General features: G+C 47.3%; 1 protein-coding gene across 2 annotated transcripts in view; it reads left to right on the forward strand.

Moving 5' to 3' along the window:
- cdk19 (cyclin-dependent kinase 19) overlaps positions 1 to 22,448 on the forward strand; it is a 48,517-nt gene extending 26,069 nt beyond the window's left edge. For both annotated transcript variants that reach the window (XM_035422078.1, XM_035422077.1), the window contains exons 3-13: positions 1,559 to 1,669; positions 1,992 to 2,132; positions 12,436 to 12,493; positions 14,406 to 14,537; positions 15,952 to 16,095; positions 16,785 to 16,854; positions 17,083 to 17,155; positions 17,422 to 17,519; positions 18,248 to 18,326; positions 19,784 to 20,029; positions 22,160 to 22,448. In XM_035422078.1, the coding sequence (XP_035277969.1) occupies positions 1,559 to 1,669; positions 1,992 to 2,132; positions 12,436 to 12,493; positions 14,406 to 14,537; positions 15,952 to 16,095; positions 16,785 to 16,854; positions 17,083 to 17,155; positions 17,422 to 17,519; positions 18,248 to 18,326; positions 19,784 to 20,029; positions 22,160 to 22,285 (1,278 nt within the window). In that variant the 3' untranslated portion in view covers positions 22,286 to 22,448. The remainder of the gene's footprint in view (positions 1 to 1,558; positions 1,670 to 1,991; positions 2,133 to 12,435; positions 12,494 to 14,405; positions 14,538 to 15,951; positions 16,096 to 16,784; positions 16,855 to 17,082; positions 17,156 to 17,421; positions 17,520 to 18,247; positions 18,327 to 19,783; positions 20,030 to 22,159) is intronic.
- The last annotated feature ends 290 nt before the right edge of the window (positions 22,449 to 22,738 follow it).

Below are 22,738 nucleotides of genomic sequence, written 5' to 3' on the forward strand. Positions count from 1 at the left end.
CCGTCTTAAGCGCGGCGGGGAAATGAAACGGGAAGGCCGCTTTTCCTGGAGCTTCCCTTCGGCTTTGCCAGGGGTCCACGGATTGATATTCCCCCTGAAGCCTGATATTGCAGTTTAATACGCTTCTGGTGCCAAAAAGCGGATTTCCCCATCAAAGGTCATTCAAAACTATTTCACCCTGGCCAAATGATACTGTTTTGCGCAGGGCTTTTTTCTAAAGAAAGAATTTTCTTGATTCTAAAATTTCATGATACCGAACGAATTACACTCCAGGGACCTATTTTTTTTCTGAGCCCCACAGAAGAAGAACAAGATTTTTTTTTAATTCCCATTGATTCCATCACATTTAGGTACCCAGTGCGTATGCTCTGGTGCCAAAAGCCCCCATAGTCAAACATGGCAGCCTCCATGAACCGGCTTCATGCGCCAGTGAGCAGCTCCCATAGGAATCCATGGAACCGATAAATGGAAGCTGTCTCCAGTTCTCCATGGCTCTTCCACACTGTGTTCAAACTGGCAAACTACATCCATTGAGGACTATGAAATGACAATTTTTTTATTCTGTTCTAGTTTATACGCTGCGTGTCTGCCTGTTTTTTTTCTGTGTTTCATTCACTGACAAAGATATACAACCTTTGGACCACAGACCACAGTTTCCAAAGATAGCTAACCCTAATAATAATAATGCTAATAATAGAAAGCAACCAAAACTACACATGTTAAGTAGTTCAAATTGTTTCCTGTGTCTGAAATGTAGGCTATTTTAATGTTTTTGTCTGCTTGGATTAGACTTCATCTTCAGCAAAAGTAACTATAGTTGGCTGTTAAAAAAATAATGCAGTACAATGGCAGGTCTAGAGTAAAATACTTGCTTCTGAAATTCCTATTTGTGTGTTTGATGAAATGCCAGTTTTATGTCAGCCCCAATGCGTTAATCAGAGTATGACTTGTATTTATGCTTGAAAAATAGTTTGAAATAAAACGACTCTCTTTGCTGAAGACACCCGCACATGTGTGAATGAGAAATGGGTTTTCTTTGAGTAACTATTGTTGCCTGTTATAAATAATGCAGATCAATTGCAGGTCTAGAGTGAACTACTTTCTTCCGAAATTCCTATTTGTGTGTTTGATGAAATGCCAGTCAGCCCCCATGCCTTAATCAGAGTATGACGTGTTGTTTCTTACGTTTGAAAAGTGGTTTGGACGGAGTGTAGCACAGTGGGTAAGGAACTGGGCTTGTAACCGAAAGGTCGCAGGTTCGATTCCCGGGTAGGACACTGCCATTGTACCCGTGAGCAAGGTACTTAACCGAAAGTGCTTCAGTATATATCCAGCTGTATAAATGGATACAATGTAAAAATGCTATGTAAAAGTTGTGTAAGTCGCTCTGGATAAGAGCGTCTGCTAAATGCCTGTAATGTAATGTAATGTAATGTAATGTAATGGTTTGAAATGAAACGACTCTCTTTGCTGCAGACACCCGTTCGTGTGCGAACGAGAAACGGGTTTTCCCTTGAGAGCGCTTCCTCACGTTCTGGCCCGCGGCCGTCTCTTCCAGCTGCTGAGGGAGCTGAAGCACCCCAACGTGATCGCGCTGCAGAAGGTGTTCCTGTCGCACAGCGACCGCAAGGTCTGGCTGCTCTTCGACTACGCCGAGCACGATCTGTGGGTACGTGCCTCGCGGGGTCCCGTCCGCGCCCCCCTGCCGAACTCCGCAGCGCCCGTCCTCCCGCCGCGCTAAAATGGCCGTCTGCTAAAGCGGGAGATGGATCGGCGTGTGTTAACTGAACTGAACTGTCCTGAACGCGGCCGTTCGAATTGTTTCCGGAGCGGTGTTCCTGTGCATTCTTCTGTTTGTGTCTCTTGAGTTGTACTGTGCTAATTACACGTTGTGTTTCTATCCAAAAGCTTTGATTGAAACAATTGTTACTGAGTGCTACGCAGCTCATTTCCTTTGACTCATACAAGCTGTCCGCGTGTTTTCTTTGCAGCACATTATAAAGTTTCACCGAGCTTCGAAGGCCAATAAGAAGCCCATGCAGCTGCCAAGAGGGATGGTGAAATCACTTCTCTATCAGATTCTGGATGGAATTCATTATCTCCATGCCAACTGGGTGCTACACAGGGATCTAGTGAGTAAACTTGACTGGCTTCTCCACGACGGCCACATTAACTCCTCCTCTAGTCCAGCACAATGATGCGCATTTCATCTTCCTCTGTTTGTTTCACTGCATGCTGTTTTACTTTTATGGGCTCAGCTTATATACCTAATCCAGTATGTTGCTTTCCTTCTTTATTTTGCCTGTGGTGCTAATTTAGAAAAAATACAGAAGCCCGGTCTTGTGATTTTTCAGGGAGATCTGTTATTTTCTGGGGTAATTGAGGGGTCAATGGTAACAACCACCCTCGAGTTGTAGATAATGTGCCATTTTGTCCGTCTAGAATAGCAAAAGCGGTTTCTTTACTAGCTTCCGGCTAGTGCCAGCAGGTGTGCGCCTGTGACGATGTGACATTGGAGAGGACGGAGAGGACTCGTCGTCAGATAGGCTAGCATACGCAGCTGGGCTTAGTTCAGCTCTCAGCGGCTGTGAGAGGATTAGTGAAGGTTTGTCTAAGGTGTGGTCGCTCTGTTTGTTACACAAGTTGGCCTGGTCCCTGGCTGTGGGCGGCAGGCTAGTGAGTAGCCCTGTAGCACCGCTGTTCTGGAGTGGAATGTGTTGTGGCCGTTCCCTGTCTGAAATAGCGAGAAGGTTGCTCAAGTTCAGTCCGCCCTTTCGCGAAGGGTATTATTTTGGCAGCGTGTGCGTGTGGTGATGGCTCCCTATGGTGCGTATCTTGGCCTTGGGGGACCTGGTTAGAGCAGGTTGCGCTGCCTGACTGCCTGTGCGGTGGTGTTTCTCTGCGGAGTTAAGATGGCAGGTGCGCCTGGGTCCGGAGCGGCGTGCTCTGGCTGGGTGTTTGTGTCTCCCGTGCGCGGTTGCCAGTCCTCCGCAGCCCCCCCCCCCCCCCCCCCCCTTGCTCTCCTGTGAAACGTTCTCCCGACGCTTTCCCACAGTCCTTTCCTGGAAGGAACTGCCGCTCACCTGACGCCGCTGCACCCCCACGTTGTTTGGGGGGGGGGAAATCGCCCGTCGCTCTGCTTCGCTGAGGTCCGGGGTGGGGGGGGGGGGGGCAGCGGCCCTTTTTCGGGCCCTTATCTGGCTCTGCAGCCCGAACCCTCTTGTGTAAATACTCGCGCTATCTGCTCTGTCACAGTGGCCGAAGACGTCTTTGAAAAAGCCATTTATCTTAGAAAGCAAAGCGCTCGCTCAGCTGCGCATGTTGATCTGCGATAGTCAGCCGTCTGAACTTCGCGAAGGCGAATAAAACCCTGGGGCGCGGTCTCATTTCATAAAACTGAGACTACACGTAGCGCAGGGAAACGACCGGTAAAGCAGACGCGGGGAGCACAGCTAACTGAGCGATTGGCTGAGGTGTTTCGTAACAGGCGGGCTGAAGCCCCACAGCTGTGACGCTAGCCTTTCATCCCTCAGGCTCAGCGGGTTTGATTAAGGTCCCCCTCGTTGGAGAGAGAGGAGGGAATTCCTGCCAATCCGGTCTTCTCGGACGGCGGCGCGGCGCGTGGGCCCTCCTTTCTCTCGCCGCGCATTACGCAAACGCCGCGGGTTCGGCGGGTTCGCCGCGTGCGGTAGGGGGGCGGGAGCCGGCGGTCTCTCGCCGCGCGGCCCCGCCCTCCTGGAAGGTGCCTTATCGCGTCGGTTCCTGCGCCGAGAGTCTTGCTTCAGTAAGAATCTCAGCTTTGTTGCTAGGTTGCTTGACTTTGCGAAACTGTAAACAGTGGATCTCCCAGGATCTTTCCCAGGGTATTTTCCAAGCAAGCACTTTGGTGGCGAACGTCAGAGATACAGCCTAGCTAAAATGATACATATAACACCAATGTATTTCGCCAATGTAGACAGTTCATGAAAGACTCCTTTTCATGTGTTACTATATAAATCATTAAGGGTCAGGGCATTTTCTCTGAAAGACAGGGATTACTGGATCATGGTGTTTAAATACCACAGCTGATTGGAGTGTAGTAGCGATAACAGCTGTGGTGAATCCTACCATAAATTTAACAGCTGAAAATAGCCAAAAATCCGGTGTCAAACGTGGTAAAGATTTAATTTGGTTTGTAGTTTAATGGTTGTAAACATGTGGTTTAAAGGTTCTATTTGTAGTTGTTGGGGAACAACTACAAGCACGTTCACAGTGGTCAGAATAGACTACAATCTGCCAAGCAAACTGTTGTTCTCACTGGAGGTCAAGATATCTTATCTTAGCTCTGTTTCTTCCTGCCTTGAATAGCCCCTTTCATTGCCCCAGAATTAATTTTTCTGTTGTTGTTGTGCGTATCTGATCATTGGCCACGGCTAGTATATTGTTGCCACCATACTGTCTCATTCTTTCACTTCCTGTTATTGTGGCTTTTTTTCGCACAAGCCTCTGCTGGTTTGGCAAGCACATTAAGTTGCTGATATCATGTGACGATTGATTGATTAGTAAACTGTCGGCTCTGCCAGATCCCCATACACTCAGGAAAGGCATGAGCCGTGAATGACGGTATTGTATGATTATGAAGCAGAAACGAATTTGGAGAAAAGGAGAAAGGTAGTTTTCATTGAAATGTCCCACAGGTGTAAATGCTTGCTTTATTTCTGTTGTTACTGGCATGGTTCCAAGGGAAATGTGCTTGACAACTACATTAGGAATGTGCTACAATGACCAACTAAAATGGCATGGTACCATGAGCCTGGAAAAGGTTCTTGATGAAATTATTATTATTATTATTGTTAATAATAATAATAATAATAATAATAATAATAATAATAATAAATACAGACCCAGAATACCAGGGTTGTGAGTTTGATGGTATAATTTGTGCAGTCCACTCCCGTAAAAATACATGTTTGGTTGTCCAAAATTCTAATGCAAAAATTCTTATTTTGAAATCAGTCATGTTTATTTTAGACGATTATGATCAAGCTAATCCTTGCAGAAAAGTCAGTCTTGGGAAATGTATATTATTGAGCGCTTGTTGTCTGGATTAAGTCAGACGGAAGGATAATTTCAGTTTGACTGCGTGTAATAAACGGCTACATTATTTCGCCTTGGCTGATTATACCTTTCCCCTCTATCAGCACGATTGCACAGATGCGTTTCAGCTGTGCCTGCCCATGCCGTAACAGCCTGGGTGGCTAATTTGTGTTTCGAAGAAAGCGGTTAGCTGTTTGTCCTGGCTGCATGTGTGTACATAATTATTCACTGTACTGCAGGGAGAGCTTCCATTCCCTTTTGTGGACATAGCCGATCTTTCTGAGCCGTGTTACAAAAACAGTCCACCTTTGGCAGAATGACAACAGGATAAATGTGTAGATATGCAATTAGATTTATGTGTTTATTAATAGCAAGGATAGCCCAAAGAGGTTTCATAACTAGTTTTTATTAACTAACGTTTCTTTCCTTTGTTGTGTTTGCTGGAGGAATCCACATCGCAATCTCATCTCATTTTGTAAACGACCAATCTGAAACTTTAATCCGATCCAGACTGCTACAGTGGATCGTCAAAACAGTTTTTGAAGCACAGGCCCCAGGATTGTATGAAGGTTAGAAACAATTCCAGTTATACAAAATATTTGAGTGCTAGCCACTAAAGAATGGACGTTACATTCCCTGCATTCTTGAAAACTGTCCTGACCTCCATCATAGGTCATTACAGAATGTTGTGAAATAATCTTCAGTTGCAGTTGCACTGCTTGTATTTCTGCGAATGTTGTGCATCGTGTAACTAGCAATGTGAAAAATATTTATTTAAAAAATAGGCCTTGGGCTTTTTTTCTGCGCAGAAGGAGAGTGTGGTTTTCTTTGTGTCGCTGGTGTAGCATAGCTTCTGCTAAATGCCACTGCACATGTTTTTCCACTGTGTTGGTGTGCAGTCCTTGTTGTGGTTCAGTAAAAAAAACGAAAGAAAGCCTGTCCTCCACCCCCTACGTCTTGGGAAGTGCTTCTCTGTGCGAAGCCACGTTTGGGACCGGCAACGGCATTCTTCCTCTCCTGGGGGGGCTTGTTATCGTAGCAAATGATGTAGGGGCGACCAGATGGGTGTACGCTGGTACCAGCATGTCTGTCCTCTTACGCAACTCCATTCCTGACTCCGCACTTCTTTGAAGCAAGTACGATCGAGCCCTCCCAGAAGTGGTTATGTAATAAGGGCTGTCCCCCAGAACCCCACCACTCGGGATGAGGGGCATTCTCTCTCTCAGTGGGGCCCTCTGGGGGGTGGGGTGGGGAGGGGGAGGGGGAGCGGGGGGCACGGGGGGCGGGGTGGGGTTCATGGTATTGCTCTGCAGGGCAGAGGGTAGAGTAATGGTTCAGGGGTACTGATCTGGGTCACAGGTTAAGTTCCGATTTAAGCAACGTAGCTGCCGCCCGCTCGCCTCTGCTCGCTCTGTGACGTACCCGTTTTCTTTTCCTGTTGAGCGGAGCTATTTAGAAGCGCCGAACAGTTTGTATATTAATATAAATGGGAAAACGTCTCTTGCAAACGAACTCACGCTAATAATTTATGTTTTGCCATTCAGCAGACTAGAATAGCGTATACAGATTGTATTTTTGCATAGAATCATTACAACTTGTTGTTTACTCGGATAATTTGAAAAGAATGTAGGATAGGCATATATAAGCATTATGCTTCTGCCTGTGCCTTTTCAGTCACTACCTAATACATAGATTGTTGACTTGTTTATATTGTCTAGACTGTTTATATTTATTGTATTGTGTGTGATGACTGAATAAAAAATACTACTACTACTACTCGGATAATTGAGGTTAAGGGCCATATTTACTAAGCGTGCTGCAAATTACCGTCAGGGCCGCAAAATTCTGTGTCGCCACATGTATTCAATTTAGCAGGGTATTTACTAAGACTGGTTATGTAAATGAGCACAGCTGCACCAAATTCATTTAAATGCACCTCTGGTGCTTAAGATGCATCTTTTGCATGGCAGGAAAGCTGCGTTTTTGTATCGCTCCATCTCTAGTGAAGTTGGGTTGTGGACAGGTGTCATGATCCATGGATGCACTGGACAGACACTGTCACCTTTGAATATTCACACATCTCATTTTTAAAAACTTCAGAACTTTTAATATTCAAAGTTGTTTAATTTCGCACCTAATAGCCAACCATCCCCGGTCACCATCTCTCAACTTCTTTATGGGGCAACTGTTCCTAAAGATGAAGGAGTCATGTATTTTAAAAATATTTTTAAAAACTCTCTGCTTTCACGAACGTAGGGAAGATTCGCCATATGTGACGCTTGATAAATGTAACACGGTCCTAGAATGGCTATTGTAATCGTTTCAGATTTTTACATGTGCAGTTCAGTCCTCTACCACATCCCAAAGGAACCTTTGTGGGAAGTATTTCCAAAAAATGTTTTTGAGCGAGCTAAGTAAAACTGTCCCGGAAGTCATTTTCGGGTATAAGGCATTCTTTTCATTTGCAATAAATCAGAAAATGAGATGGTTGGTACCCTGGGAGGTCAGGGTGAGGCCTTCAGATCTGGAGATTAGGGACACTAGATGGTGTCTTCATATAGTGTCCTTCTGGGGAGACCTTAGGCATTTTAATGCTGTTTAATATTTGTTGAATAACTTAATTGTACTCATCAACATGTTTGACTTTGAAAGTTAGTTCAATGTTAAATGTGCTCAGCTAATTTGTCTGCTGTGTTGACACAGCCTCTGTATGCTCCAATTGATTAATGGAAAAGGAACAGCTACCTGGTCACAGGCATTTATAATAAGCACACACGGGATTGGTCCTGTTATGGTCGGTTATTTGCTTTGTGAAAGCTTACCTGGGTGTTATGAAACAAACAAAATCAGCTTTCCTCATCTATTTGGATGTTACCACAACTCACTTCACAGTAAGTTACAAAGTTGCTTGTGCATCACTGTTTATGCTCAATGTTTATGGCTTTTTTCATGAATAAAGCCCCATACTTAATTATCTGAGGATGTGGCTGGTCTCACATTACCAATGGAAATGTGTTTCTGTGATTAACATTAGTTTGTGCTGAAAAAACCTGTGTATGCACATTCTAGGGCATATTAAATTACTGTTATTATGTAAATTACTATTATTCCACACCTCTGATACAATCATGCCACCTAAGTGGTCTGACTTTAACATTGTACTGCATGTACCTTGGTTTTAATTGTACCCGACTCAAATAAGTTATGAAGGTAATTGAAACGCCTAATGACTACTGACATGTCAATGCTGTTTGAGCTAAAATTTCGTCGTGCAAAGCAAAATATTTTCTGAGCAAACGAGCAAAATCCGAAAACTGTGAACATTTACGGCGGCTCTCCCCTACTCTGACATGCTGACGACGCCTCCAGAATGGCCAGAGAGAAGATAACACCCCCCTTTTCCCAGACGTTGAAAAAACATGGCCACCAGCCACGATAAATTGCGTAAATGTGCATAAATTTCCATAATTTTTGCGGTCTACCGTCAGAATGCCAGGCCCTAAAATACATACCGTAGGCATTTACCCTAACACGCTAATAATAGGGATGCCGAATTTTTCTCCTTTTATCAGCACAAACCTCCGGTGCAGCACCTTAGCAAATATGGAGAAACAATATTTGTCTCATTGCCATCTATAAACGTTAGGTGCAGTGGTGCAATGGCAGCACCACAGCTAGGAATCATACCTGCAGCCCAAGTCTCCACCCATTTTACTACACTACGGCCCTGACTAGTGGGAGAAGTACGATAGAGATAGTACGAACATGAGGCCCATGTTCTAGGTGCAGCCAGTATTCCTGTTCTAGTAATTTAGATGTTTCTTCTCTTGGAAATAATAATTCACTTTCCGTAATTAATATGTACCCTGTGTACTACCAGACGTGTAGTTGTGCAAGACATTATGAATATGGCTGGTGAATAATTACAGCAGAGATTTTTAACCTGAGACTCAGAAATCACTACGATGGATTCATGTATTGCAGACGCTTGAAGGTGATGAGCTTCTGTCAGAAATGACCACAAAGTGGTTCATAAAACCCAAGATGAAGTTTGCATTCTCTCAACCTGCCCAAAAATGGGATTAAAACACAAACTGCCCAAAGGAAACCAGCGACAGCTGAGAGAGTGTGAAATGCTAAATGCTGACATGTTCATCAACCTAACATTATGCAATAAGCTCACTGGTTGCAATTTTCTGAATTGACAGGTTTGTTAGGTTTCCAAGAATGTTTGGTTTGCAGGCTCATTTGCTTTGACAGCAAATGAGCTTGCAAAATTGTAAAAATTTTCTTTATGTATCTTTGCCTCCCACCAGTTGCCCACAAATGCTGTGACTTCAGGAAATGGTGTGGTGTATTATAGTATAAAACATGTCAATGTAAAAGAAATACCATATACAGTGTTCATTGTCTTTAACCCGCAAATACGGGCCAGTGCGGGTTTAGTTTTATTTGTTGAAAGCGTTAAAACTCACTCTTCTGGCTCTATAAACAATTTCACAATGCTAACGTTTTAGGGACGATGGCTCCTTATTTTATAATGTGGGGAGGTTTGGAAGGTCCTCACCTTTTACGCGTTTGGAAATCCACAGACGACATGAATCACAGAAGAATTATTGTTGTCCGTTTTGCCATTGCATGCATGTCACAATCTCCGGTTTATGTATATTCTCTAAAACAAGATGAGCACACCTGCAAGGTTCTCTGACCAGTCCTGGCCAAGCAGTCCCTCAGTATAGCCATAAAAGGACACACGTCTCTGTGGCATGTGAAATAGTGGGATGTGTTTGACATGTCGATGGGGGTGCGGTATTTGAATAAAACTTCAATCAGTGGACTTCAATCAATGGATTAGTAAACTAGATAGCTAATGTAGTTATTTTCTACAATCTTGCAGACCTGCTGTTTTCAGATGTGGCAAGGAGAGGGAGGTGGAGAGGGAGGGGCGGTTGACAGGCAGGGGGAAAGAGCTAATTTCAGCAGACTACTTTCACGAGCAGGCAGTATACGATGTATAATATTTTTATACTTCTCAAGACCCATAATATAATTTGGTTAGCAGGTATCCTTTTGTAGTCTACAAATGGCCTTTTTGGAAACCCGCCTAGACGTAGTTTGGAAAAAACAACAGAATACTCATTTCTGGTGGTATTGTCAACCCGGATTTGTCGAATATTGTGGCTGTGGCGCCATTGTGTTTCTAAGCTGACCAGGCAGGGCCACAAGCATCTGTATCCGCTCAAAATAAACCTTTATTGTGAGAAAAAAAACTCCCACTGTGTTTGGGCTTCTCTTACTTTGTTTTAGTAATATGTAGAGTACTTCTGACTCCTGTAAGGTAACTCTCAAAGGTAACCTTTCAGAAGAGACCAGGACTATGCCAGTAGTCAAAAGGGTTCAAGAATAGTTACCATTTTATTTTGGGTATGACATTTTCAGGCTTGCAGTAAAAGGGGGCACTACAGGAAGGGGTTAAACAGTGTATGTGTAGATGTATTTTACTCTGGCCTTTATTTAAAACATTCTCCCAGCCTTCTGTAAGCAGACTGCTTTTTTTCTAAGAAATTGTTGAAATTGTAAGCACAAGGAAGATTATTCATCTTCTGACTGTGGCTTCCCCCAGTAACCTATTTGCGTAGAGTCTGCACGCATCGATAGTCCCACTGATTTTGGTTTGAAAGAGAACGTGTTTGTGTCTGGCGATAGCTGAGCCTTGTTGTGTCTTTGAATAATAGAGCTCATTATTAGTGCCGTTCCCATAGCAACAAACGCTGCCTCAATAGCAGGCCGCGTCCAGAGAGACACATTAGATTCATAGACAGAACCTCGAGTGTCTGAAATAATGCATAATGAAACCGTACGATGCCACCTTTCGGGCTCTGCAGTTGAGACACCGTTGTCACTGCAACAAGGTTAAGTCAGGCCATGAATTGTGCATCTTTTTCATCATCACAGATGAGGTGTGTCTATGCTAAAGCTAAGCTAACACGTTTAACAGGATTTATCTGTTTAACGAATCTTCTGTGCAGTAATACTAATATAAGTGTATTACAGTGTAATGTAAATGCATGGCTTTATGTCTTCAGCGTGAACTCATTGATATGAATGGGCTAAATAAAATGATTATAGAGACAGTATCATGGAAAGTGTGTGTTTCTCTTTGATGATCACTGAAATATCTCAATCATGTGCACGTTACATTTAAAATCGATGTTTAAAAATGCAAGACGAAATTGACTGATGTAATCTGTCTCAAAAATGTGCGATGTTTGCTACATACGTGTTGGGAATATGGAAAGACTGTTGCCTTAGGTGGTAGTCTAAGCTAAAGATAAGCAGGTGCTTCTTATAACAATAGTCACAGACATTATGGCTAGGCTTTGTTTCTTTTTTACTGCAGGAAAAAAAAAAACTTGCCGATTAGCCTTTGTTTTACAGTGCAGCCGGTAGACTTTGAGTCTCAGTGTTCGTCAGTGTTATTGAAATGGCCTTCCTGCGCGATCCAAATGGGCGAGGTGAGTGGGGGCGTGTGCAAAACACCGGGGGGGGGGGGCTGGGTCAGGCACGCGGCCGGCCGGGCTGCACGTGGCCTCGCGGACAGAGACGGGGGTGTGGGGGGTGTGGGGGGGAACGCACCGTGCCACAGGAAAGAACGCGTTTCCAGCCACACCCGAGGTGGACCGGCATCTGTCACAAAGGCCAGGCCCGCTGCATTGCGTTCCTTCTGGGGCCTCTCCAATTCCACAGGTCACATTCTTTGCTGATTTGTGTTGTTGTAATGTTTGTGTCACGTGTTGGAAGAGTTTGCCTCTACTCCACATCCACCTCCTCCTCCACCTCCCCCTCACCCACCATAAGCCTTCACTTCCCCCATTAAGAGATCAGCTATCAAGAAAGCCACTTCACCGACTCCATTTTTTCAATATGTATTTAGTCCTGTGAGGTCATTCTGGGCAAGTCCCCTGTGTCCATCTGAAAAAAACCCAATCAAAGGCGATCTCGGTTTGTCTATTTGCAGTATTGATTTCTATGCGCTATGTCAGGGTTGGCTGGCCAGCCGATATTGCTTCATGGATTTCCTATGGTTTTGTTTGCATGCCCATCTCTCTGTACATTTAGCACTTGTAGACTAACGTAGATTACCGTGAAACCGTGTTGACAGTCTGTACACGGTTTTTACCCTGAAAACGGTGAACGAAATGGGGGCTTTGGGTGAGTGAGGTTTAAATACTTGTTTTTACATTTGTTTTTTTTTTTAAACGCGTGCTAGCCGAGCGAAACTGTGGCCCCCTGCGTCTCTTCGGTGCACGTGCGTGGTGATTGAGTCACATTCCTAACTTTCGCTCTTTTCTTCCTCAGAAACCAGCGAATATCCTGGTCATGGGGGAGGGTCCCGAACGAGGAAGAGTCAAAATCGGTGAGAAATGCAAAAAAAATCTTTGTTTTAACGCTCAGGTCACTGAAGATTATCGATTATCGATCCAAGCCGTTACCAGCCCTGCTCCGTGCTGTATTGATCCTTCGGAGAGAGCTTGAGGGACTTGTGTCATAAATATTAAGAGGAGATAAGATGCTTAAGAGTTCCTTGAGCTCTCTGTACATTGGAATCGAGCAGGTTGTATGAAACGCAGGAAATATAATGTGCCGCAAGAGAGATGGCCAATCAGGAAGGTGACCGATCAGGAGAGTGACCGTGTGGCAGCATCTCAGCTGCGTGAAAATCTGGCGTGGGCCTGATGTCATGGTGCAGGTCTTACGCCATGATGTGGACAAGAACAGTCACAGTTAACAGATGAGTAAGAGCTAGAGCAGTCAGCTGTCAGTCAAATTCCCAAGGGCCTTATTCTCTGGTGGGGGTCAAAATGGCCGCTTCCCGGTATTGTGTAACGGTACGCGGAGCTATTTGGAGATGACGTCACAGGCCCGAAGCGGGCCTGAGGTCTGTTTCCTCCCGTTGACCGCCGCAGTGCAGATCTGATAAGTATTCATTTCGGCCTGCGTGCTGCCAGCTGGACGGCCGAGTGGCTCTGGAGTAGGCTGGCACCGAGGGCGCCGCCCGCGGGCGCTGACAGGACGGGCAGATCGCTGGCGGGCAGCCCTGCCCACAAGTATTTTTAGCGTTCTTACGCCAGGTCCTGGGCAGCTATCTAAATACGCGACGCTATATGATATGCATCAGGTGATTGCATGCACAATTGGGCCTGTGGAGCTGCTTGCTGCGAGTCGAGAACCTGACACCTCTTCTTCGGCTGATGCTCTAAGCCAAGCCGTGACATTTGAAGCCAGGGACTTGCATTAGCCGGAATTACCCTGTTGAAAAAACCAGCTCATAGCTCTTTTACGACTAGCGCTGGAGCTGTGACAGTGTTGCCAAGCGTCGAAAGCTTCTTGCGATAATCTCACGTGCTGTGTCTTTAGGCGATTAGGGAGATAAAAGGCATCCGTGAGAAAGGAACGGCTATTTTGGATCGGGTTTTGTGTTTATACTCCAGCGAATGATAGCTCAGGCTGTGCTCGTATCTCCCAAGGACGGTCAGGTTCTGAAACGTGTCATAAGGCATCGCATTATCATTTCAATATTAGTTCAGCTTCTGTTAGGATGGCATTCATAGGAGTCTTATTTTTATGTTGATTAGTTCACAGTTTAGTTTTGCTGGAGCGTTTCTGCATGGAAAACAAATTTATTTCACTGCATTGAGCAGATTTTTGGCCTTCTTTGCAGACCTGTCGAGGATGTGGCCTGTTATTTCATATAATCAGTGTTCATCTACACTACTAATACAGTGGCTGAATAAACATCTGCCATCTGCCATGGGCCTTGCATAGAAAGCAAGCTGTACTGAATGGCCTGTTGCTGCCCGGGTGGCTCGCCCATTCAAATCGCTGTATTTCAGTGTGTGATGCACCCTGTGGTCTGGTAGAGTAGCTTGACTGTTACAGCTGACCAGTCACAGCTCTGACCAGTAGCCCCATAGGACGGCGTATAATTAGCGGCCGCATGGCCTGAGGGGGGGTGTGGGGTTACGGTTGGCAGGACTGTCTTCCTCTCATCACTCACCAGAGACAGCGCTGGTCCCCCGGGATTCTGCCTGCAATAGCGATGTGTCAAGCGTGCTCCACACCTCAAATGGTGGACTGCAGCATGAAAAGAAGAGGTGTCTGGTAGAACATACTGTCAGAATGCGTTCGCCTGCACATCTTTGAATCGACTGAGGGCAGTGTGGTAGTGAGACAGGCTGACAGAAACAAAATGAACGTTCCATACGGGAAGACAAAAAAAAATAAAATGGAGATCTTGTTTGTTTCCCTCCCTCTGTGTGCACCGCCAGCGGACATGGGCTTCGCCCGGCTCTTCAACTCGCCCCTCAAGCCCCTGGCGGACCTCGACCCGGTCGTGGTGACCTTCTGGTACCGGGCGCCCGAGCTGCTGCTCGGAGCGCGGCATTACACCAAAGCGATCGGTGAGTGACGCGGGAACGTGCGTTCGCCATGGCAACCTCTCAGGAGGCGGGAGCCGAAAGGGGAACGGGACCCGGGAGGACATCTTGGCTCAGTAAAAATAACAAGGCGTGTGACGACTTTGTGTTTTCACTGGCCCGCGTTCAATCCGTCCTGCGCCAGGCTCGATAATTGCACCGCTACGGGGAGAAGTGCCAAGCGCATGAGCCCCACGCTTTGTGCGTCACATCAACATTACATTCATTTACCAGACACTCTTGACTTACAAGATAGGGGAACGTAAGTGCATTCACCCGATTTGTATCAGAATAGTGCCGGACCTGGCTAACGTCATTCCCAGCTGGTGAGTGTATATGTGACATCACCAAAGCACTTATGCAACTATGTTAAGCAAGAGCCAAAATACAAATGGCAAGTTCACACATCTGTAACAAACCCTAAGAAAAGAAAAAACTTAAAACTGTAAAACAATGGCATAACCTGACTCTGAAGCGAAACCGAGGTTCGGTCTGAAAAGCGGGGTCTTCGGGTATTGCCGTTTGGCCTGTGGCACGCCAAGTCTTCACGCCTCACATTTGACAGTCAGTCAGAGATTGTGGCGGAATTCACACCAGCTTACATGGCTGTCAGTAAGATAGCTGCCCTCGCGAGCAATGCAGTGTGGATTGTGTCTAAATGCTGCTGAGAGTGTCTGCCGTTAGCCTGGTATTATTAGCCTGTTTTCATGGAATACCTGTCTGTCCTTCCGAAGGTCAGGGTAAAAGTCAGCAGCACATGCTAACGCCAACAATACATCACATTACAGGCATTTAGCAGACGCTCTCATCCAGAGCGACTTACACAACTTTTTACGTAGCGTTTACATTGCATCCAGTTATACAGCTGGATATATACTGAAGCAATGCAATTAAGTACCTTGCTCAAGGGTACAACGGCTGTGTCCTAGCGGGGACTTGAACCTGCGACCATTAGGTTACCAGACCAACCCCTTACCCATTATACTACACTGCCGCCAACACTTCCATTTGTATATTTTCATCTGAGGAGTGTGCTTGCATTTAACACCGGTCAACCTCTGATGTCATTCCTGGTCGTGGTACACCTTTAATCATCTATGCGTGTGCTGCTCATTGCAAGCCCATTTGCATCCTGACTGAGCCCACTTAGGGGTGTTCCGTTTAGGGGACTGCACAGGAACATTTTTTGCTTGTCTTCCAGTTCCGTTCCAACGGAAAAATACAAAAATACAAATCCTCCAGTTTCGGACGCCGTATAGCTGTACACGCTCATTACCTTTTGCATGTAGAGTTTTGTCATGCAAAGCTTGACTGTACCCCTGGACCCCGGGGGTCTCACACTGACCACTGTGCCCCCCCCCCCCCCCCCCCCCCCGACCCCCCACACCCCCCTCGACAGACATCTGGGCCATCGGCTGCATTTTCGCCGAGCTGCTGACGTCAGAGCCCATCTTTCACTGCCGCCAGGAGGACATCAAAACCAGCAACCCCTTCCACCACGACCAGCTGGACAGGATATTCAGCGTCATGGGCTTCCCCGCAGGTTCGTACCCGTGGCTGAGAAACGAAGCACAGGGTTTATCGCCACGGACATAAGGGGGCCATCCCTAACCACTGCGCAAGCCCTACACTGCATTACCTACCTGTCCCTGACCAGCGATTGCATATTCAGCACGACCAAAGCACTAAATTTAGTAAGTCAACTATGGTCATCAGAAACAAAAATACAAATGTAAATGAATACATATAGATAGGCATGACAGGCCATAAAAAACATAAAAATACCATTATAACCTGAATTAAAAAGTTAGAGGGGGCTCAGATTCGGTATGAAGAGCTGGGCCTTCTGCCCCTGTCTGAAAATGGCCGATGGTTCTGCTGTCCTGAGCGCCATGAGAAGCCCATTCCTCTGTTGCACAGATACTTTTAAATGCTTAGAAAATACATTTAGGAGCACGTTCGCACTCTTTTTGCATCAGTTCGGTTTAAATTAATTTTTATTGCCTCAAAGGTACATTTCCTAGGGGGAAAAAAATGAAACGTGTGTTTTAGCTGTACTTCCTCAGGACGTAAAAAGATAGGTGTGGCACGGCAATAAGTGCATTCGGCCAAGCCATTCTTCACAGCATGCGCAGCACTTAACGTTTAAAATCCTGCCCCGCGCTTATCCGGTCCGCGGCTAAGTGCGCGCTTGGCACACAACGGGCCTGTTTCTCTCTTTGAACTCCTCAGATAAGGACTGGGAAGACATTCGGAAGATGCCCGAGTACCCCACCCTTCAGAAGGACTTCAGGAGAACAACGTGAGTGGAGGGACGGGGCGTGGGGCTGTCGTCTTCGTTCTCCCCCCCCCCCCCCCCCCCCCCCCTTTTGTCGTCACACGCTGACCTCATTGCGCTCTTAGAACCCTCGTTTGACTCCTTCCTGTGATGAAACGCGCACATCTGTTCCATTCCCGCAGCATTGTGTGTTTATTTCCGTGTGGTCTTATCTGTTCTGTTGATTTGTCTGTCTGTAATGTGCGTGCACAGGTATGCAAACAGCAGCCTCATCAAATACATGGAGAAGCATAAAGTGAAGCCGGACAGCAAGGTATTCCTGTTGGTAAGTGCACCCTATATCACATGTTGCAAGTGTGCATTGTATTTGTGAACAGAAGGTCAAATACATCTCCTGTAATGAGCTGTACATCAAAACTTAGACACTGAGCCATTGAATTTTACAGTGCTGATTTTATGAAAAAGCGAGGCAAATTTTAAATTCCAGGAATTATACATAGGCTAGCACAGACCTACTGTGCAGCTACACCTGCTAGGATCGACAGTGGGTTGTGTGATGCATATTAACTTTGTGATTACGGATCGTTGCAGCTCCAGAAACTTCTCACGATGGATCCCACGAAAAGGATCACCTCGGAACAGGCACTGCAGGATCCTTATTTCCTGGAAGATCCGTTACCCACGTCCGAGTGAGCCTCTCATTTCATTTCAAATGCTCACGCACAAGCAAAACTTTAAACTGCAGTCTGTTCTTCTTGCTCTGTGAAACTATGAATGCAACATGCAGAATGCCTGCACATTGCAGCCTGTGGTGTCCTTTCCCTGGTCCGATTACTCATTTGGTGTTGGGGGAACCGGAATAACCAGATTTCTCTATCCCCCAGTGAATCATTTCAATGTGTTTCTCAACTTGAATTCGCTGTAAGAAGCTACCCAAGATACATTGTTTCAAAATGATTCAACGTAGCGGACCGAGGCTGGCCTGGTCTGTTACATATTAACAGTGAGAGTTAGTTATTAACCTAACTGGTGAGAGGGTTTTCCCATTTATAAATGTCGGTTCAGAATTAAAATGTAAGGCCATGGTGTCAGTTATGGCTTTGCAGGTTCTAACTTAACAAGTAGGTTCTGACACAGTATGTGTTGTTAGGGAGGCACACCCAAACAACACAGAAAGGCTATTTTCAGAGTCAGGAAGTGGTGTAGGAGGTATGAGAAATACGATATACACTTTGGAGTCAGTGAAGTCAGTTTGAAACCAGGCATTTTACACTGAGCATTTGTATGCAATTAATCATCTTTGAAGCAGGCTGGTGCATTAGACAAATACACAGAAAATGACAAGAATCCTGAGATGCTTTCTGAGACTGTGAAAGTCCAACCCAACCCACAATTTGTATTCTCTTTTTCTCCTCAGTGTATTTGCTGGATGTCAGATACCCTATCCAAAAAGAGAATTTCTGAATGAGGATGAACCTGAGGAGAAAACAGAGAAGGTAAAAGCTTCAGTGGTGTATTATTATTATTATTATTGTTGTTGTCTTATGATTATGGCCTTTTAAGAGTTCAGAAGGCCCATATGAAGAGTTTCTTAATTCCGTATCGCTTAATTCAGGATCGCTCGGTATTTTTCACGGGAGGTTTCCAGGTAACAGATGCGTCTGGGAGCACTGCGGTCCGAGACTGAGTCACTCAACCACGCGCATTGCTGCAATTCCTTCATGAGAGGGAACGCCGGAATGTCGCTCGGTCGGGGCGGGGGCGTGCGTGGCGATTAAACAGACGGCCGGAGGGAAAGCGGAGAGAGTCGCGTTACGGTCGCCTGCCGTCGACAACACGTCATACCCCACTAAGCGGGCGCCTCTTGTATGACATAACTGCAAAAGGCTGGTATCTGTGGCAGTGCCAACAATTAGACTTCATTCTGCAGTCACAAAAAGAGTGTGTCATTTAGATACAACGCCAGAACCATGGAGAAATGTTTTTGCATTCTCCGACGGAGAATAAAAATAGTCTCATTTGCATTTTGAATGTGTTCTTTGAAAACCCAAATTGTTCTGAGGCGCGATGAACTGTCACCTGCAGCTAGAACCAAATAAATATGGCATTTGAACCAGCCAGGCCACTTCTAGACTTCCTTCCTTGTGGCCGGAAGTGCAAGCTGGTGCATTTGAAGTCTCCTGTTCAAGGATTACTAAAGCTATATTAGCAATACTGATACTGTAGGCATACGTGGGAGAGGCATGTTTTTTAGCCCACTCTTTGAAGTGACTATATGCATGTGCAGTGAAAGTGAAATTAAACACTGTCATGTCTCTGGCTTTGAGCTTGGCATTATATTAACTACCGTTGTCGAGCAGGAAACGCTTTACATATTACACTTCTGCAGAACAGGCTTCAAGGTAGTATGTTTGCCTGTTACTTTATTGCCTGTTGAAACCCGCGCCAGTGAGTTTTTTGTTTCCCTTTGAGGATTCCCTGACTGGCATACTGCCAATAAAGCAAAATGAGTGCGTGAGTGTGAAAGCAGTGACCCTCTCCAGTTCAGAGCCCTTTCCTTTGCGCTCCACACGTCCGTAGACGTTGGTTAATCCAAATGCTGTGCACCGGACGTTAAGGTTCGTGCAGAAACTGACTGAAGACGGGCGGCCGTTGAGCACAGCTCGGTCCAGGCAGCTGTTTAGCACAGCTCGGTCCAGGCAATCATTGAGCACAGCTCGGTCCAGGCAGCCGTTGAGCACAGCTCGGTCCAGGCAGCCGTTGAGCACAGCTCGGTCCAGGCAGCTGTTGAGCACAGCTCGGTCCAGGCAGCTGTTGAGCACAGCTCGGTCCAGGCAGCTGTTGAGCACAGCTCGGTCCAGGCAACTGTTCAGCACAGCTCGGTCCAGGCAGCCGTTGAGCGCAGCTCCGCCTTGCACCCCCGCCTCACCGCCTTGTTGCCGTCTCTGCGCAGAACCAGACGCAGCAGCACCAGCAGACGACCGCGCAGACGCAGGCGCAGACGCAGCAGCAGACCGCGGGGCAGCAGGCCCCCTCTCAGCAGAGCTCCGCCCAGACCAACGGCACGGCGGGGGCCGCGGGGGCCACGGCGGGGAGTGGGCTCCAGCACGGCCAGGACCAGGGCCCCCCCAACAAGAAACCTCGCATCGGGCCCTCGGGGGCCTCCTCAGGCACCGGGGTCCTGCAGTCAGAGTACCAGGTACCTCTTTTTCTCTGAATTTAGGCCTTTTGGGTTTCTTAGATCCACACGAAAACACCCGGTGGAATCCCAGTCTGCGTTTCACATTGATTCAGCGTTTATTTCATTGCACAAGAGCGCAAGAACAAATTTGAACTGGAAGTTTAGCATTGTTTAGCATGGTTTAGCATTCTGGAATCCTGAGGGTTCAAAGGGTTCTGTGCTAAGAAACAACATCAAACCACCTGCTGTAGCAGGAAAACCTGTTATATTTACCCTCTGGCCCACATAATGCCTAATCCCTAAATATCCACTCTGGCATGAGGACAGAACTCGTCTTCGTTGAAGACCGAAAGTTAATTCCACATGAAATATCATTCCTTTCAAATATTCTAGTTCGCCATTTAATTGCCAATTGGAAAAGTGACATGCGAAAATGTGAATGCTGATTGTAACTCACGTTGAAGGAAAACAGGCTGACCTGTCCTTAAAGGTTTGGCCAAATTGCGCTGAGGGTCGTAAACCTGGGCGTAGAGCAATCCTGAGAGGCAGAGGCTGCGTCATTCAACCGAAACACACCCCTCACACACCCCCAAACCCCCTCACCCCCCCCCTGCCCCCTCGCCCCCCCTCCCACCCTGACTGAAACGCGCTCCGGAATTCCGAACCTGCGATAGCGGGCCCATGTTGTTACGGCGACCCGTCTTCTACGCCCAGCTTCAGATAAACGCGGCGACCTTGCTTCCTCCCCCCCTCGCGCTGTGGCACTTCTCTAGGGAACCGGCCTTATCAGGGGCCCTGGGGGCTCGGTAACAAAGTCACCGGGGGAGTGTGGGAGAGAAGAGAAAGCTGAGTCTGAGAGCGAGGGAAGGGAAGCAGGGGGGGAGGTGCGGAGAGAGGGAGGCGTTCACTGACTTCCCCGGACCTCTGCTGCCCCCTTGTTCGTTGCTGAAAACTTGTCGCTGGAGGGGGAGGTGCGGAGTGGGCGCTATATTTAGACGGGACCCATGCCTGCATCGGGACAGCTGCGAGCACCAAAATCAGGCCTCAGCAAGTGTATAAATATCTGTCCCGGTGTGGGGGGTGGGTGGGGGGGGTCAGCCCCGGCCCACTTTCCCTTTCATTGATCGCTTAGCCTCTACGCTATCCCAGAGTGCACCTCTCTTGTGCTTTCTCTGCCTGTGAGTATAAATAGGCCATCGCACGGACAGGGCGACCCGGGCCGCGGAGGACGCTATGAGCTTCTCCTGTTTTCTCTCTCTGTCTCTCTCTCTCTCTGCCCCTCCCTCCCTCCCTCCCCATGGGAGGGTCATGGCAGGGCCCCCGGGGTCAGCCAATGAGAGCTCAGCTGGTCAGAAGTCCTTTCGTTTCATGACCGGTGAACACCTGGGCCGAGCGGGACAGCGTCCCTCAGGGCAGGGGAGTCGTGTTCAGGCATGCCCTTTGCATAACCGTGTCAGAGCGGCTCAGCCCGGGGCAGCCCCGGCTTCACATGCCCACTCTGGAATCCACGTGCTGGTTCACATGGGGTCCGGTTAACGTGGGGTCCGGTTAATGTGGTTTCTGGTTAACGTGGGGTTTGGTTAACTGGGGATTCGGTTAACATGAGGTTTGGTTAACATGGGGTCCGTGCAACGTGGGGTTCAGTTAACGTGGGGTTCGGTTAATGTGAGGCTCGGTCACACCATCATCTGGTCTAGACCCAGTCCAGCTGTGTGCTGGGGCTACGAAGGCCTGCCCAGATAAGTTAACCGCATTGAGGGGGGTTGATGTGCGTTTTGTGGTGTTCTCCTGTTGTTTCCAGTTTTTCCAGTCTAATTGTGAGTGCGCTGTGGCAGATGGACCGTCTTCATTCTTTGTAGGAGTTAGTTGGCCGTGCTCTTTCAGTGAAGGAGCATCAGAGGTCAACGCTTGAGGGCCCAGCTCAGCTCTGCTAATACCTTAGTTTCACCGAATTTTGTCAAGTTTGCCACTTTAGTTTCGCTGTAAGGCCTCTTAAATTCTACGGTTACCTTTTAGAGTAACAGGGGATTGCATAACGGTCTGTTTATTTGAAATTGTTCTTTATTTAGCTCAGAGATGCCAGGACAAAGTGAAAATGAAACATCTGTAAATATATTCACTTAAGATTTTTTTTTTTTATCTTCTCAGCACTCCAGCTCCCGCCTTGGTTACCAAAGCAACGTCCAAGGTTCTACCCAGTCCCAGAGCACCATGGGATACTCATCCTCCTCCCAGCAGAGCTCCCAGTACTCCCACCAGTCACATCGCTACTGAGGGCCCTGGGGAGGTCTCACCCTTTCTCCTACCTAAGTCTCTCCCTCACCTCCTAGCCTTTGCCTGCAGTTTAGCTTTCCTTCCCTCCCAACACAATCCGTGCCCACCATCCCCACACAAGCCCCACTCACCTTCCCCACACAAGCCCCGCCCACCCTCCCACACAAACCCCACCCACCCTCCCCACATGAGCCATGCCCACCTCCCCCATACAAGCCCTGTCCACCCTCCCCAGACAAACCATGCCCACCACTCCCACACAAGCCACACCCTTCCCATACAAGCCCCGCCCACCCTACCCACGCAAGCCCCGCCCACCCTCCCCATTCAAACCCTGCCCACTTTCCCAAAGCAAGCCCCACCCTCTCTCCCCACACAAGCCCCACCCACTCTCTACACATGCTCTACCCTCTCTCCCTGCACATGCCCCACCCTCTCTCAAGCCCCACCTTT

This window comes from Anguilla anguilla, chromosome 6, assembly GCF_013347855.1.
Source record: "Anguilla anguilla isolate fAngAng1 chromosome 6, fAngAng1.pri, whole genome shotgun sequence".
Classification (NCBI taxonomy): Eukaryota; Metazoa; Chordata; class Actinopteri; order Anguilliformes; family Anguillidae; genus Anguilla; species Anguilla anguilla.